The 18,453-nt window shown below is 45.2% G+C and overlaps 1 protein-coding gene across 4 annotated transcripts in view; it reads right to left on the bottom strand.

Moving 5' to 3' along the window:
- The window catches only part of LOC132572311 (cholinesterase-like), a 77,510-nt gene that overhangs the window by 33,424 nt on the left and 25,633 nt on the right, over positions 1–18,453 (bottom strand). The window contains exons 2-3 of one of the 4 annotated variants that reach the window (XM_060239215.1): positions 4,148–5,636; positions 595–758 (exon numbers count right to left, since the gene is read on the bottom strand). The exons of 2 other annotated variants lie outside the window; for them this stretch is intronic. In XM_060239215.1, coding sequence (XP_060095198.1) covers positions 595–758; positions 4,148–5,628 — 1,645 coding nt within the window. In that variant the 5' untranslated portion in view covers positions 5,629–5,636. The remainder of the gene's footprint in view (positions 1–594; positions 759–4,147; positions 5,637–18,453) is intronic. One more of the 4 variants, XM_060239218.1, reaches the window with a different exon arrangement.

Here is an 18,453-nt window from a genome sequence, read left to right on the forward strand (position 1 = left end):
GGATTTTTTTTTTAAAAGATAATCTCCTTGACAGTAAAGTCCTAAGGTCAGCCACTCCAGTGTGTCCTACTGAGACAACACAGTGCAGTTAGTTTTCTATGCCGTTTTAGCAGAGGAAAATATATTTTTCTAAAACAGACTTTATCCCCAAGGACCTAGGAGTCTGAGGTTCTAATCCACACTCTGCTATGGAAACTTGCAGGGTGACTTTGGGCTAGTCTCACATCCTGAGCCTAACCTACCTCACAGGTTTGTTGTGAGGGGGAAAATGGAGGAGGAAACAACCTAAGCCACTTTGAGCCTCCATTAGGGAGAAAGGCAGGTTAGAAATTATAAATGTTTTTAAATCATCAAAGACCCCTGGGGGAGGCTGTCACAAGTGGAAACCCATGAGCTCTTCCAGATAATAGCTCTAGTCTTACTGGGGGAATGATGCCTGTGTGAGGATGGAGTGTTTTGCAAGGCAAAGGGAACAGAGACTAGTCCTGCACCTTCCCCTGACACGCCTTTGGCTCTGCCCAATTTTGGTGCAGGAATGCCTAGCTTAGGGAGTGGATTTGGGCTCCTTCTCCATCTTTCAGGGCCTCAACTCACTTGGCCTTGATGCCTTTGATAAGAGCGTCTTCCAAAAGCCACAGAGCTGAGCGGGTGAGGGCTTCATGACTTGAGGTGGCTCTGTGCTGATGAGAAAGAAATTCTGTTCTGCAGGGTTGTAGAGTGGCCATACTGTCTCACTGACATCTGAAGGGGTGGGATCGCTGCACAGGAGGCAAAAACATCATGAGCCACAAAGTCAGAGAAGCAACTAGTTCTGTATAAGGTACACAATATATGTAGGGTTGCCAATCCCCAGGTGGGGGCAGGGGATCCCTCAGTTTGGAGGCCCTCCCCTTGCTTCAGGGTCATCCGGGGAGGGAAATGTCTGCTGGGCAATCCATTATACCCTGGAGACCAATTCCCTTAGAGTATAATGGAGAATTATTCTGTGATTATCTGGGGCTCTTGTGGGGGAGGGGTTCGTCTGTTTTTTGAGATAGAGGCACCAAATTTTCAGCATAGCAACCGGTGCCTCTCCTCAAAGCACCCCGCCCCCTCAAGTTTCAAAAAGATTGGACTAGGGGGTCCAATTCTATAAGCCACAAAGAAGGTGCCCTTATCCTTCTTTATTTCCAGATGGAGGGGGAGGCAGTTAAAAGGTGTGCAGTCTCTTTAAATGTGATGGCCAGAACTCATTTTGGTGTTCAGTTGTGCTTGTCACACCCTTCCTCCTGGCCCCACCCCCAAAGTCTCCTGGCCCCATCCCCAAAGTCTCCTGGCCCCACCCCCAAAGTCCCCAAATATTTCTTAAGTCAGACCTGGCAACCCTAAATATACATCATCTGTTCATTGTTTATTGACTTACTAATGTCACCTGTTTCACCAAGACTCAAGCTTACAGTGATAAAAACAATACAATCAGTATAGTACATATCTTGGTAAGATCCCCACAACATATTCCATTGACATTTGTAATTAGAATCCTGATCTAAAATTAATTAGATCTGGAAAAACTTTCATCCCTATCAGCATGTATCTAAGAACCTGGGCCTTGTTAATGGCACCAAAAAGTAATATGGCTGCCATTTAAGATCCTCCATAGAGGTGGTGATGCAGATGACCCTGACTTCTGAAATTAGGCAGCCAATAATTAGAGCAAAGATATTTCATGTGGGGAAGCCCCAGTACTGGAATATTCTACTTGGAGACATGTGCCAGATATTGCTTTAGTATCCTTTGGGTGCCAAGTTAAGTCAATTATATTTCTCCAAGCTTTTAATGAGAAACTTGCTTTTTTGCTGCATCTATAATATGATTTTTATAAAATAAACCTTTCTGATTTATTGTTATTTCATTCTTCTTAGTAAGCACTTGTTTTTAGGTTTTCACTAAAACCTTGACAGCTTAATATTGAAAGGCAGAAAAGAAATGTTATTGCCCACAAGAAGGGCACAAAAGTCAGCACGGTGTAATGGTTAGAGCAAGGGTGTTAAACTCATTTGTTAAGAGGGATGGATCTGACATAAATGAGTCCCTGTGGCCGACAACAGATGGCTGACTCTGGGCAGCATCAAGCCACCCCAGAAGAGAGCTGGCTGGAAATAGAGTGCCCAGGAGCCTCTCAATCGCACTCGGAAGAAAGACAGGCCACGAGAGCCACAGGGAGCATCTGGAGTGCTCACGTGCCCTGTCTGCAGCTTCTCGGGCACTTCCTGGCCTTCCAGATGGCTGGGGAGGCACCTCAGAGGCACCCTGGTGAAAAGGCACCACTTTGAAAGTGTGCCTTCTTGAGCCGGGGCAACTGGGGGCAGGACGGGGACAGCAGGCAGATGTGTGCGTGTGGACGTGCTTTATTGATCTGCGTCGTGCTTCCCATCCCTGGGGCGGCTTAATATGCCCATCTCTTATCGCCCTGTGTGTCATGTGTGTATAAAATGTAATGGCAGGTAGCAGAGAGATAAATCTTATAAAGTACACAGACAAACACAATTAAAGATTTAAAAAATGCTTAAAAGATTAGCACTCATTGGTCTTAAAGGTGCTTTCTTCGTATCTCTCTTGTGTGATCCAGTGAACTTGGCAAAGGAAGCTTGGACTCTTTCCTTCCTTCCCCAGGGGCCCAGGAGGCGGAGAAAGCTCAGCCAATAGAAGAAGAGAGACTAGGCAATTTGAAAAACCACTAAGTTCCCAGATATCAAAACAATTCCTAAATTTCTTGTTTTTTATCATCCTATTGGAAAAATTTGGATATACTGTTATTATATTATGAACTTAAGCTATTGGGGGGATGAATGGAAAGATGATGAAATGCTTGTATACGCTGGCTTATGACTAAATCCGTTGAATTTTGTGAATGACTGTTATGTATATCTTGGCATAGAATATATGTATGATTGAAACTTTATAACTGTTTGTATAAAAAATTGAATAAATACATTATTGAAATTTAGGAATTGTTTTGCTATTTTGGAACTTAGTGGTTTTTCAAATTGTCTGTGCAATTGAGAGAGCCTGGCAAAGCAGGCTCTTCCTCCTCTACCTTCCTCCCCAAGAGAGGAGCCTCAGGCAATGGAGAAAATAGAGGTTTTGCTCTGTAGCTCCTGTGCTATTGAGCAAGCCTGGCAAAGCAAGCTGAGATGCAGAAGGAAACAAGAGAGAGGCAGAAGGAAGCAGACACAGTTGCTCGCCGGTGTGTGTAGCTACATGTTTGACACCCCTGGGTTAGAGTGTGGATCCAGGAAATCCATTCTCTCTCTCTCTCTCTCTCTCTCATCAGCCTACCTACCTTTTTCTTGCATTCTCTTTTTAAAAATTAAACTTTTAAAAATGATATACAAGAAGTGCAGTCACTCTGTTTTAATGTTTTAACTGCTTAAATTATTTAATTGTTTTACATTTGAAATTGTTTACTTTTAAGTTTGATTAATTGTTGGAAGCCGCCCTGAGCCATTCGTGGGAAGGGCGGGATATAAATCCCAAATAAATAAATAAATAAATAAATAAATATTCACAAAATCTTAGCCTTTTAAATCCCCCCCTTCCCCCAGACAAACCTATAATAACACATGATCTATACCATTATCCTGGGATCAGATTCAGACATTTTTGTTTGTTTGTTTGTTTTCCCCCTTCCGCCTCCTTTTTGGGGAAGTTAATTCACCCTGTGCATTCCATGCATTCTATAAGTTGAGCCCCTTTGAACTCGCCAGTATGTATTCACTATGTAGGGAGTTCATTTTGCAGCTTTTAATTTTGATCACATTGTCTGTTGTATCTACATCAGTCTAACTCCCCCACAGAATTGTTAGGAGATTAAAATTGGCAAGGGAAGAACATTGTACACTGGCTTGAGCCCCCTGGTGGAACGGTAGGATAAAAATATACCAACTTGTATTAAGAAATGTCTTAAATAAATAATTGATCCAATGTATATAGTTTTGATTATTTCTAGCTAACAAGCTGGCATTTCCTCTCACAGGTGAATGACACTGGCATGTATTTAAAGTGGATGCCGCTTTGTAATCTGTGACAGAGAAACGTTAGGAAAGTGCTGCCTTCTGTAACTTCCGAGCCACAGAAGGTGAGCATCCATATGTACAGAGTTTCTTACCCGCTTCTGGCAAACTCTGCCCAGTACCGCATCACTCGGGGGATCAGCTCTAACTCCGCCTCTGTGTGAGCTACACTGCTTCCTGGTAATAAGGTCAGGGTTCCAAAAACATATGGGAGCTCCGCTAAATGTTGCGACCCCGTCCATTCAGGCCAGAGGGAGCCAATACTGCGATGCATGAAAGTGTAAGCATACACAGGACTTCCAGTCTTTGCAGTCTCTGTAGCAATTTTGTTTGCTGGACATACAAAGGAGTGATCACCCCAGGCGTGGGACAAGGCGGAACGATAGCGGGCTGGGCCCTCTGGTTCTGCTTCACTGTACCTCTGAGCAATGGATTGGATGAAGTCTTCTGTTGCATTCCATACATTCATCTTTATCCCCGCCAAGAGCTGCTCCCAGGTCAAAAGGCTTTCATCAAATGCATGTAAGAAAGGAGCAAGACAGAAGACAAAAATGGACCCTTCATCAGAGGTGGCACCGATCATCATAGGTTTAGGCTGAAAGTGCCCGGACTCCATAAGTTTCTGTGGGTCATCAGGAAGGAAATCTCTATCTGTTGTTGGTACGAAGGGGGGATTTAGAACTAAAACTGAGAATGTGTATTTTGGAAATTCCTCTATTCTCTTACCCTGCAAACAACTCACTATGGCACTGTCCTTAACTTCTGTACAGCCCATCAGCTCGGCCAGGGCCAAGGCTCTCCTCTTTGCTTCCTCGGGACTCACCCAAGCCCAGGATGCAGTCGCCGTCCCACTCTGCAGCACAGCACGGTCAAATAGAGGCCGACTCCCAGGTGAGAGGAGGTGATAATTGACACTCGCTCCTCCTGCACTCTCACCAAAAATGGTTATCCGAGTCGGATCTCCTCCAAAAGCAGCTGCATTCTTCCTCACCCATCTTAGGGCCAACTGCTGGTCAAACAAGCCCACGTTTCCTGGGGCAGCTGGTGGCAATGAAAGGAAGCCTAGAGCTCCCAGACGGTAATTCATGGAGACCACAATGACATTCTCAGTAGCAGCTAGGAATGCCCCATCATATACGACCAGGGAAGCTGTGCCAAAAAAATATGAACCACCATGGATCCAGACAAGGATAGCAGCAGGTGTGGAGGGCCGGGGATGGGGCACCCAGACATTGAGAAAGAGACAGTCCTCCGATTGTGGTGTGTTGGCACTGTATATGGCAACATCAGGAGCGTCCCAAATAACTGGTTGGGGACATGCATTTCCAAAGTTGGTGGCTTCCAGGATGTGTCTCCATGGCTTATGGGGTAGAGGCTTCTTGAAGCGCAATTTCCCCACAGGGGGTTCTGCATAGGGGATGCCCAAATAGGCTATGACGTTTCTTGAGCCAGCTGGGACATGTTTTCCCTGGATAGGGCCACTGCTGGTGACTGCTATAGTTTCACCTTCAGCAGAAGACTTGACTTCCAGAAGGCAGAGGATCAGGAAGCTCAACCAAAGGAGGAGACTAGTCATTGCAGCACCTGAAAGGGAAGAATCCCAGAAGAATCTAAAACAAATGTATAAAACACGGGCCATTTCCCCTTTTCTAACCTCACTTTTGGTTCTGAGGGTCAGATATCTCATGAGTCTGAGGAACAGGAAGGCCAATATGATAAGTACATTTGACTCAGTGAAGGTGTTAAGGGTAGAATTTATTTATTTAGGAGATTTCTATGTCTCTTCTGCAGAGTACTGCTCAAGGTGGCTTACAATTCGAACCTACATGTATTGGACATCCAGACCCCCTCAGTCACAGGGAAGAAAACCCAAGGAAAGGAATGGAAAGGCTCCCTTTTCAAGCACCAGTCGTTTCCGACTCTGGGGTGACGTCACATCACAACATTTTCATGGCAGACTTTTTAATGGAGTGGTTTGCCATTGCCTTCCCCAGTCATCTACGCTTCCCCCCCAGCAAGCTGGGTACTCATTTTACCGACCTCAGAAGGATGGAAGGCTGAGTCAACCTCGAACCGGCTACCTGAAAACCCAGCTTCTGTCAGGAATCGAACTCAGGTCGTGAGCAGAGCTTAGGACTGCAGTACTGCAGCTTTAACACCCTGCACCACGGGGCCATTTCCCCCTTTCTAACCTTACTCTTGGTTCTGAGGGTCAGATATCTCATGAGTCTGAGGAACAGGAAGGTCAATATGAGAAATACATTTGACTTGGTGAAAGTGTTAAGGGTAGAATTTATCTATTTAGTTGATTTCTATGTCTCTTCTGCAGAGTACTGCTCAAGGTGGTTTATAATTCGAACCTACATGTATTGGCCATCCAGACCCCCTCAGTCACAGGAAAGAAAACCCAAGAGGTGTACAAATCACCAAAGTGTTGTGCAGAAGGGGAAAAAAACCTCTTCCCACGAATAACCAAGGGGGGCAAACAGCCCCAGTTTTGCCCCTGTTGTGAGCACTAAGTACCATAGAAGAGAGTTTTCACTTCAGATAACACCACATTTAAATCAGGACTTAGGTCTGGTGTATATAGAAGCATAGAGTTGGAAGGGACCTCCAACACCTTGCACAATGCAGGAAACTCACAGATACCTCCCCCTATATTCACAGGATCCTCATTGCTGTCAGATGGCCATCTAGCCTCTGTTTAAAAACCTCCAAGGAGGGCAAGCCCACCACCTCCTGAGGAAGCCTGTATTAAGCGCTCTCAAGTCACTTCCAACTATGAATTAATGACCTCCCAAACACCCTATTTTTACAGCCTTGCTCAAGTTTTGCAAACTGAGGGCTGTGCATTCCTTGACTTAGTCATGTTGGGACTCCTTATGTTGAGTCTTCTGCTTTTCCTACTGCTTTGAATTTTTCCTGGCATTGTTGTCTTTTCCAGTGACTCTTTGCCTTCTCATACTGCGACCCAACTACAATTGCCTGGTTTGGCCTGTACATTCAATGGAATGGAGAGCTAGAATCCAGACAGGCTAAGAATGACTGCACCACTTCAGAATGTAAGACTGCACTTATTTACAGTATTTCAGATATTAAACAAGTAGAGGACTTAGTATACATGAACATTATCTCACTGGATCACTGCATTCTCCCTCTGCACCAATTGTCTCTAGGTGGTAGTTACTAACCAGGAGGCTACAGGAATCAATGTCCGTGAGTGAAAGAGGCAAGAGCAGAGTCAAAAGGTCTCTCCCTGACAAGAACTCCACCCCTCTTCTCTGTCCTGTCATCCAATTCAAAGGGTTCTTTGAGACAGCTGGCTCACCTGTTTCTTGCTTCGTCCTCCTTCAGCAATGTTTTCTGTTTGTATCAGTTCACTTATCTTTAACATATGGCGGGAGCAAGAAACGGGCAGTATTTATCTGGAAAGGAATTGCTCAACAGGCTAAGCTATACACAGTGGGAGGAACCTGCATAAGGTACATTAGCTGTGATACTCCTGTGAAGAGACAACTTGAGGTAGGGTGGGGCTGGAGATTTCCTGGAAGGCCCAGGAATAATATTGCCAAACACGAGAGAAATCTGGTAGAAGGGTGGGAATGAAAGGTCTCCGGACAAGAGAAGAGACTTTTGGCATTCTTTACCACAAACAAAGCATTTGGTGAGGAACCACATGTCATTTGGTGTCAGAACACCTGCTTTGCATGTAGAAGGGAACAGGCTGAATCTCTACGATTTCCACTTGAAAACCTGTTTAACCAGCCAGGGACCAGAGTCTTTGGTCTCAAAATCCACTTTCTGGTTTGAGCTATTATTATGAAGATTAACTTCATTTATCGCCCATCTTTTTCACTGAAACTCAAAATGGATTACAAAATATTATTTAAAACACTTCAGTCAAACAGCAAATATCTCAAACAAACCAAGCAATGTACTGGAATCAGGACAGAAGAACTGGAAAACAATGCAAACAATGTTTTTTTTAAAAAAATAGAAATTGTATTAAGGCAACAACACATTACCATCCTTAATGGGGCTTCTTAACTGGCAAATTCTTTACAGTTGAAGAAATGGCCTTGGATGCTGGAAAGTGAGACCACTGGTCTGCAGCATGTGGTCACATGACCCAGTAATGAGGGAAAGAGATTACATCACCTATTGGATTATGATTGACTGTAGGGTGCAGAGTCAGTCAGAATCCTTTTCTATAAGTTAGCCAGCTTTTTGCCCAGGTGCTAGCTGGGTAATCACTTGGCAAGGCAACATGTCAGTGGCTGCCCAAGCTCAGTTGCTTTTCCTGTGGGCTAAGGCCCTACCTTGTCTCTGAGAAGCAGAGTTGGATGCTTTACCTAACACCTGCTTGGGATCTTGTGGTAATTATTGCTTTTTTTAGTTATGCTGGGAAAGCCTAGTTCATTATTTCTCTCCTTTGAATGTCATACCTTTTAGAATATTATTGCACATCCAACAAACTTAATTTATAACCTGGTGTGGATTTTTATCTCCTACAGCCTCAAAAGCTAAATCCAGGAGCCTGGGAATGCTCACTCATGGTTAAATGTTTTAGTTTGGAAACTCAGAATGTAAGCCAAACTTGCAGGGTTGACTTTCTGGAATAATTCTCTGAAAGGCTCAGAGGTTTGTCCCTTAACTGTAGCTATTGGAAATAGTCAAAAGGGACCTGTGGCAGCTACTTTAGCCTAGAGAGGGAACTTACAGTGCAATCCTAAAGACATTTTCCTGGGAGTAAGCCCCATTGAATAGACCACAGGAGAATTCTGAGTAGACCTGCTTAGGATTGTTCTCCAAGTCTCTCTCTGGGACTTTTGTAATTTATTTGCCTTGACTTTGAAATAGGGCTTCTGCTATTCCGGGGCTTGAGGCAGTAGAACCCATGACAGGAATATGCTTTCCTGTGGCTGATGGCTAGAGACAGAATGCTTTTGTACTGCAAACAGTTCAAGGATACTATATTACCTGGAGTGCCAGGGGCACGTGGAACATGAAACCGCTGAATTAGAATTAGAATCAGGAATAAGTTCAGTAATTCAACTGAGTTTTAGCAAAGAGCTTGGATATCTCATTCGCTGTAGCTTTTAGAATCTCACCCCCTTTACAAATGTTAACTATTTCAGGGAAACCTTTGCAAATTCAAGTTGGATCTGCTTATCTTATTTTAGATGTGATCTTAGTCCTACTTTATGAACAGTTAGGCATGGTTCTCATTAGGGATGTGCAAGAAAAAAATTCAGGTCTATTTGGAATCATGTGTTTTAGACATAAAATATTCATTATACCCAAATATGCCCGAATACCAGTATCAGTTTGGTATTCGGGTTACTGTTTGGGACACCTAAATGTATTCTGCTCCATTGTACCCTTCAAGGACTGTCCACATAGGGTAATAATGGAGAATTTCACTTGCTGAGTTCTGTGGAGCTGACTTGGCAAGTGAAATGATTTGAACTTTAAACTCCTTCCATATCCTCCTAGAGTTGGGATGGAGCTGCTTTTAAACCCTTCCCTTGTATCTGGAATTGGACCGCAGCTGTGCTACAACTCCAGAAGGGAAGGGTTTAAAACCCCTTCCCTTCTATCTAGAGTTACGTTGCACCTGCAGTCTTGACTCCAGGAGGGGAGGGGTTTAAAATTTAAACTCCTTCCCTTCAGAGCCAGTTTGGTGTAGTAGTTAAGTGTGTGGACTCTTATCTCGGACAACCAGGTTTGATTCCCCACTCCTCCACTTGCACCTGCTGGAATGGCCTTGGGTCAGCCATAGCTCTTGTAGGAGTTGTCCTTGAAAGGGCAGCTGCTGTGACAGCTCTCTCAGTGTCAAATGGGGAGGCAGGAGATTTATTCCAGAGGTCCCAATGCCTGCCTTTACCGTTGGCCTTCCCCATTCGTCAGGCACAAGTTTGGCCACAACTCCTTGGGGAACAGGCACGGACCTTGGGCACTCCTAGCATAAATTTCCGGTATCTAGGGTTTGTGGGGGAAGAGAATGAGTTTCTCTGAGAGAAGCAACACACCTCACAACATGTCTGTTGTGGGGGAAGGAGATAAAGGAGATTGTAAGCCGCTCGGAGACTCTGATTCAGAGAGAAGGCCGGGGTATAAATCTGCAGTCTTCTGCGGTCTTCTTCACTCAGGACACCTGAATAAAAGCTGAATAATATTCAGGCTTGGCTACTTCGGTAGCAAATTACAGATCTCTGACAAGGTATTTTTTCGGGTAAGTTAATTTTGGGTATTTATTCAGCTCAGTATATACTGAATGCACACCCCTAGCCCTCACCCACTCTGGCTGAACTGGTTTCTCTTTGGATGGGATCTTTGTAATACCCACACCTCTCTCTTATTTGGCACAAATATAAACGCATGGGCCCAATGAATGGACACTTTGTGCATCCCATGAAGTGAGCTCTGGTTTAGAAATGCTTATGCCAGGATGTCTTGGATGTATCTTCAAAATATTCTTTGCATAATGGTGCCATCTAGTGGTCTTGAGTTTCCCACACATGAATGCTGCATATATGACTGGAGAGACTCAAAGTTGTTTTTGAAAGCTTCATTATAGGAAAAATTTCGTTTAATTAACACATTTATTAGACTCCTCCCTAGAGACTATTATCTCTGAAGAAAGTCATGGTGTAAGTTTTTGAACACCACTAAAATCTTCCTTTTGTGTGAACAGAGAATAGAGAGATGATTGTACCCTACAGGCAATGAATGCCTCCATAATACAAGTTTCATTTCTCTTACAGAAAGGAGATGTTTCCTGCCTATGTTACTAAGAATGTGTGCATACTAGCTGCGTTTCATGCAATCCATTGCCTGTCATACTGTTTCCCTATGGGCAGGGCTGGCGGATCCTAGTTGGCCAAGTAGGCAGCCACCAAGGATGCACCGGTGCCACAGGGGCATGTGGCAGGCGCTCAGCCCCACACTAGGCAGAACCCTGCCCCCTCGCCCCAACTCTAATCGCATGCACAAAGCGTGCACTGCATGATGAAGTCACCTGAAAGTAACGTTATTGCGATGGTGTGCTTTGCTGGCTGGGCAGCGGCCACCTGCGAATTGGAGCAAAGGAAGAAGGATGCAGACAGCCTCTGCCCAGCCAGCTAAGCTCTCTTTGAAGTGGGGGAGCAGGTTGGGCAAGGGGTGGGCCGAGTGTTCTTGCTCGGCCCACCCTCTTACCCAGCCTTCTCCCCTGCTTCAGAGGAAACTGGCTGGACAGTGGCCTGCTGCATCCTTCTTCCTTCACCCCTATTTGGGCCAAAGGAAGGATGCAGGTGGCCGTTGCCCAGCCAGCAAAGCTGCTTCCCTCCCCACTCCTTGCCCAGCCTTCTCCCCTGCTTCAGAGGGAGCTAGCTGGGTAGTGACCACATGCGTTCTTCTTCCTTCTCTCCGAATCGGGCTGAAAGAAGAAGGACGCTAGTGGCCACTGCTCAGCCAGCAAAGCAAGCCCAGCTAGCAAAGCTGGAAGTGAATTAATAGGAAGCAGAGAGTGAGTATAAATGGGCAGTCTTCGCAGTGGAGGACGGCAAGCAGTGGGGTGCCACAGGGCTCAGTACTGGGTCCATGCTCTTTAACTTGTTCATTAATGATTTAGAGTTGGGAATAAGCAGTGAAGTGGCTAAGTTTGCAGATGACACTAAATTGTTCAGGGTGGTGAGAACCAGAGAGAACTGTGAGGCACTCCAAAGGGATCTGTTGAGGCTGGGTGAGTGGGCGTCAACGTGACAGATGAGGTTCAATGTGGCCAAGTGCAAAGTAATGCACATTGGGGCCAAGAATCCCAGCTACAAATACAAGTTGATGGGGTGCGAACTAGCAGATACTGACCAAGAGAGAGATCTTGGGGTCATGGTAGATAACTCAATGAAAATGTCAAGACAGTGTGCGATTGCAATAAAAAAGACCAATGCCATGCTGGGAATTATTAGGAAGGGAATTGAAAACAAATCAGCCAGTATCATAATGCCCCTGTATAAATCGATGGTGTGGTCTCATTTGGAATACTGTGTACAATTTTGGTCACTGCACCTCAAAAAGGATATTATCGCATTGGAAAAGGTGCAGAAAAGGGCAACTAGAATGATTAAAGGTTTGGAACACTTTCCCTATGAAGAAAGGTTAAAACGCTTGGGGCTCTTTAGCTTGGAGAAATGTTGACTGCAGGATGACATGATAGAGGTTTACAAGATTATGCATGGGATGGAGAAAGTAGAGAAAGAAGTAGTTTTCTCCCTTTCTCACAATACAAGAACTCGTGGGCATTCAATGAAATTGCTGAGCAGTCGGGTTAGAGCGGATAAAAGGAGGTACTTCTTCACCCAAAGGGTGATTAACATGTGGAATTCACTGCCACAGGAGTTGGTGGCTACAAGCATAGTCAGCTTCCAGAGGGGATTGGATAAACATATGGAGCAGAGGTCCATCAGTGGCTATTAGCCACAGTGTGTGTGTGTGTGTGTGTGTGTGTGTATTTTGGCCACTGTGTGACACAGAGTGTTGGACTGGATGGGCCATTGGCCTGATCCAACATGGCTTCTCTTATGTTCTTAAGCTGCTTCCCTCCCCGCCCCTTGCCCAGCCCTCTCCCACTTCAGAGGGAATATCTTAAGCAGTGTGAGCAGGGATGGGGAGGGAAGCGGTGCCAGCAGGGACAAGGAAGAGTCATTGTGTGTGGAGATGGGGAGGGGGTCCCTGCCCCCTGCCCCCGCAGTGAGGTAGTGCCCCAGGCAGCCGCATACCTTGCCTACTTCCATGTCCTGGCCCTGCAGGCACCCACTCCCTGTGTGTGCCCTACTGCCCTGGTGCCACTTCCCTGCCACTGCTTGCCCTTGCTGCCACCCACCTCTCTGCTGCTGTCCTCTGCTTCACCACCTACCAGGATTGCTGTAGGCAGGTGATGGTGGGGAAGAGGTACCAAAGGCAGTGGGTCAGCACAGCAGTGGGTGTGCTGTGAGGCTGCCTCCCCTTGCCACAGAAGGCTTCCGTGGCAAGGGAGAGCAAGCTCTGAAAGCCTCTGAGTAATTGCACCACCCTTCTGCCTCCTCTCAGCCTTTCCAGGTCTGTGCAGAAGCACAGACCCAGGAAGGCTGGGAGTAGCGAGATGACATAAGTGCTCACAGGAACTCAGAGTCCACCCTGCTGCCACTGCACTTGCCCTTGCCATCACAGGTGTGGGGGTGGGGAGAGACTAGGACTCTAACAACCCTAGTGCTGACCCTGCCTATGGGATTGGGGTAGTTTCTATGGCCCTCTCGTCCCCAGTTTTATTTTTATAGTGGTTAGAGTGGGTGACCTTGTGCCAGTGAGTGAGCAGTCACACATTCTGATCAGGTTAACTCACCTCACACAGGGTTGTTGTGAGATAAAATGGAGGAGAGGAGGCTGTTTTTAAGCCACTTTGGGTCTCCACTGGGAAGGAAGACAGGGTATAAAGGAAGTAAATAAATGTATAATCCTGATAATAGACTGAGGCTGCAGTCTTCAGAATGCTTTCCCAGGAGCAAGTCTCATTGAATAATATGGGTATTACTCCTGAATAAACCTAATTCAGATTTCTTTCTGAGAGAGATGATGATTGGTCTAAGATTACCATGTGTGTGGACCTCACTGGTAGCCAGATGTGTACTGCTGAGCTACATGTTACAATCCTACAATAAAGCAGCTACACCCGCACAGTCATTTCTTTTGTTGTTATGAAATATTTTTTTATTTTCTCAAAAATAAAGGGTTAGGGATACAGAAGGAAAAAAAGGGGTTAGGGAAACTTGTTCATCAAAAATGTTATTGTATCCACATATATTAATAACTGAATGTTATTCAGATGCAAGAACATATGTTAACACAGGCAATAATTACAAATAATCACAACATTCAAGAATATTTTCTCTCTTCAAAAGAACAAATAGGATACTTGGAAAGGCAAAACTTTTAGGCACATGTATATTTTAAGAACATACTTTGTACTAACTATGGAATGCATTTTCAGAAAAGTCCAAAAGAGACAATTTTACACACCAGCTCAAGTAACCCGAAGAGAAATCAATCTACCAGTCAATCAATTTGGCCAATGACTAGTACAAGTCACCTAAGGGAAATCATCCAATGGGATAATGACAGGTCATGGGGTCTAATGAACCAATTAAGATTGTTTGTACCACGTTGGATGTATGATCTGAAGAGTATAAGAGCTACTGTAAAATGCCTAATTCTTTGAAGGAGATATGTTTGGAATATGGAGGGTTAACTTCCCTCAACAATCAGTCTTTTCCCTGGATTTATTAATAAACGTATTTTCAGTGATTCTACAAGATTCTGGTTGTGTGTTCCTTTGAAGACTGGGTGGGGAGCACGCCTTGCCCACAGTTTGTGTAGAATATCTGCTAGAGGCCAAATAAAAACTGAAATCTGATGTTGTGTTTCCTTTTAACTCACACTCCTAGATAAATTTTAGACTTAGGCCAGGGTCCCCAGCATGGTGTCGTGCAGATTCAGATCTATATTAGAGCATGCACAGAGTGGGGTACAATGTCATAGTATCCGACCTCCAAAGCATCTATTTTCAACAGAGGAACTGATTCCTGTAGTTTGGAGATGAGCTGTAATTCCAGAGCATCCCCAAGTCCCACCTAGAGGCTGGCATCCTTTATCCAAACTGAGATTGTTACTTCCTAGATAGCATGACTGACCAGCCTTTGTCAAGATGAGGCACTAGATTTTCACATATATTTAAAATATTTATATACCTTTCTTATGCGCATCTGTGGTCTCAAATTGGTTACAGCAGTATAAAAACAATTTGATAAAATAAAAATTTAGACAACATTTATAAAACCACAGAGGTCTGGGAGGAGCAGAGCAGAGCAGCTCTGATAGCTGAGACAGCTGGAGAAATTGCTGAGAATTTCTGAGTTTTGAAGGACTACATTCTAAGGTTTGTGGGGCTGCCTAAAATTCTAAGGTGTGATAGCTGGGGAACTGCTCTTTGTTTGGTTGACTGCTCTTTGTTTGGTTGACTGCCTTAAGGGTGAAAGAGATTGAGAGTGATTGCTGCTGATTGAGAGTGATTGCTGAGGAGTGCCCTGCTCCACCTCTTTGCATTTTAAGCTGTGCCTTGCCAAAGGCGCGAGCCTTTGGCGCGAGCCGAAGGGCGAGAGCTAAAGGGCTCTTGGCCTGTGGCTCTTCGCCTAGGGGCTCTCTAAGGAGCAGGAACCCAGATCCCTGGCTTCCTTGTTCTCCAAATAAGGTAAGTTCCCAATAAGGTAAGTTTAGGTAAGTTGACCCGCCAGAAGGGGAGCCACTTAAACAGCATTTAAAGAGGACTGTATATTTTAATATATATATATATATATATATATATATATATACAATGAAGATAGAATGCCAGCAGGGGGTTGGGGGCTTTCCAGTGTTTTGCACTGAGTGTCACATGTATGACTATCTGCCCAAAGGACAGAAGTCTTGGGTGTGTGCTCGATGCAAGGAGCTCCTGGTCCTCAGGGAACGAGTTCGTACCCTTGAGGCCGAGGTGACTGCCCTGGAGAAGCAGAGACGGTCAGTTAGGCACTTGGGGAAGACTCTCGGGGGCATATTAGATGAGCCCCGCTCTGAACGTAGCAGCCCCGTTGCTGCCAGAGAGCGTGAGGGTCGAGAGGGAACAGGGCACCGTGCTGAGGATAAGGGGAATGCGCCCTCAGAAGGGACCTCTTCTTCGGTCGGTGAGCGGGAATCCTTTCGCGCCAAGGAACCATCCCTGAGCAGGGGGAGAGGGGGGGTATTGGTAGTTGGTGATTCGATCATTAGGCAAGTAGACAGCCGGGTGGCGAAACCGCGTACTGACCGTATGGTGACTTGCCTGCCTGGTGCGAAGGTAGCGGACATTACGCGTGTAGTAGATAGACTGATAGACAGTGCTGGGGAGGAGCCTGTGGTCGTGGTGCATGTTGGCACCAACGATGTGGGGAAATGCAGTCGTGAGGTCCTGGAGGAAAAATTTAGGCTGCTAGGCGGGAGACTTAAGGCCAGGACCTCCAAGGTAGCCTTCTCGGAAGTGCTACCTGTTCCACGTGCAGGGCAGGAGAGACAGGCACAAATTAGAAGTCTCAATGTGTGGATGAGACGATGGTGTAAGGAGGAAGGGTTTAAGTTTGTTAGGCACTGGGATGCTTTCTGGAACAAGCGGGAGCTGTACAAAAGAGACGGTCTCCACTTGTCCCCGGATGGAACCAGGCTGCTGGCGCTTAAAATCAAAAAGGTGGCAGAGCAGTTTTTAAACTAAATCTTGGGGGAAAGCCGACAGGAGATGAAATGTCTCTGGTTCGGGAGGACTCGTCTCAAAGAGATGAAGGGTTAGCTGCTATTTTTCTACCGGGTAACGGACCGGAGTTGTCCACTGTGAAGGTGACAAACAATATGGACTGTCTGCCAGTGTCTCGAGGCGGCAGGAGGAAGGTGGCGGGCCTAGCTCGCCTGGGAAATTATAGATGTTTGTATGCAAATGCTAGAAGTGTTCAAAGTAAAATTGGTGAATTGGAATGTTTAGTGCTGGGAGAAAACATAGACATTGTGGGAATTTCAGAAACTTGGTGGAATGAGGAGAATCAGTGGGACACGGTGATTCCTGGATATAAGCTATATCGGAAGGATAGGGAGGGAAGGGTTGGAGGTGGGGTGGCTCTGTATGTCAGAGAGGATATACGGTCCAGTAAGGCTGAGATCAGAGAATTAGATTCACTTTTAGAAATGCTTTGGGTTGAAATAGAGGGCCCAAAAGGAAATTTAACTATGGGAGTTTGTTATCGCCCACCAAATCAAAAGAGAGAGGACGATTATAATATGATGGAAGGCTTAAAGATAGCGGCTAAACGTAAAAACTGTGTTGTAATAGGTGATTTTAACTACCCGCAGATTGATTGGGTCAATATGTGTTCTGGTCGAGAGAAAGAGATTGAGTTTCTTGATGCTCTCAATGACTGTGCTATGGAGCAGATGGTCTCAGAACCTACCAGGGGTGGGGCGATCCTGGATTTGGTCCTAAGTAATGCCCAAGACTTGGTGAGAGATGTAAAAGTGATTGCGCCGCTTGGGAGCAGTGACCATAATGTTATTGATTTCACCGTTTGTATAAATAGGGAGTTGTCCAAAAAGACCACCACAACCACGTTTAACTTTAAAAGGGGTAAATACACTGAGATGAGGAGGCATGTGAGGAAGAAACTGAAAGGAAAGGTACATACGGTCAAAACCCTTGAGAAAGCTTGGACGCTATTTAAAACTATAATCCTAGAAGCTCAGATAAAATACATACCACAAGTTAGGAAAGGCACAAACAGGCATAAGAAAAGGCCTGCGTGGTTAACAAACAAAGTAATGGAAGCTGTAAAAGGTAAGAAGGACTCCTTTAAGCGGTGGAAAACCAGTCCAAGTGAGATTAGTAAAAGGGAACACAGGCTGTGGCAAATCAAATGCAAGACTGTGATCAGGCAGGCAAAAAGGGAATATGAGGAGCATATTGCAAAAAACATAAAGACCAACAATAAAACTTTCTTCAAATATATTAGAAGTAGGAAACCAGCCAGGGAGGCAGTGGGGCCCTTGGATGACCATGGGGTAAAAGGATTACTGAAGGAGGATAGGGAAATGGCTGAAAAGCTAAATGAATTTTTTGCCTCCGTCTTCACTGTAGAAGACGAGAACTTTTTGCCCGCCCCAGAACCACTAATTTTGGAAGGGGTGTTGAAAGACCTGAGTCAGATTGAGGTGACAAATGAGGAGGTCCTACAACTGATAGACAAATTAAAAACTAATAAGTCACCGGGTCCGGATGGCATACATCCGAGAGTTCTGAAGGAACTCAAAGTTGAACTTGTGGATCTTCTAACAAAAATCTGTAATCTTTCATTGAAATCTGCCTCCATTCCTGAGGACTGGAAGGTAGCAAATGTCACCCCCATCTTTAAAAAAGGTTCCAGAGGAGATCCGGGAAACTACAGGCCAGTCAGTCTGACTTCAATACCGGGAAAGTTGGTAGAAACCATTATCAAGGACAGAATGAGTAGGCACATTGATGAACACGGGTTATTGAGGAAGACTCAGCATGGGTTCTGCAAGGGAAGATCTTGCCTCACTAACCTGTTGCATTTCTTTGAGGGGGTGAACAAACATGTGGACAAAGGAGACCCGATAGATGTTGTTTACCTTGACTTCCAGAAAGCTTTTGATAAAGTTCCTCATCAAAGGCTCCTTAGAAAGCTTGAGAATCATGGAGTAAAAGGACAGGTCCTCTTGTGGATCAAAAACTGGCTGAGTAATAGGAAGCAGAGAGTGAGTATAAATGGGCAGTCTTCGCAGTGGAGGACGGTAAGCAGTGGGGTACCGCAGGGCT

The sequence above is a fragment of the Heteronotia binoei genome, chromosome 5 (genome assembly GCF_032191835.1).
Source record: "Heteronotia binoei isolate CCM8104 ecotype False Entrance Well chromosome 5, APGP_CSIRO_Hbin_v1, whole genome shotgun sequence".
Classification (NCBI taxonomy): domain Eukaryota; kingdom Metazoa; phylum Chordata; class Lepidosauria; order Squamata; family Gekkonidae; genus Heteronotia; species Heteronotia binoei.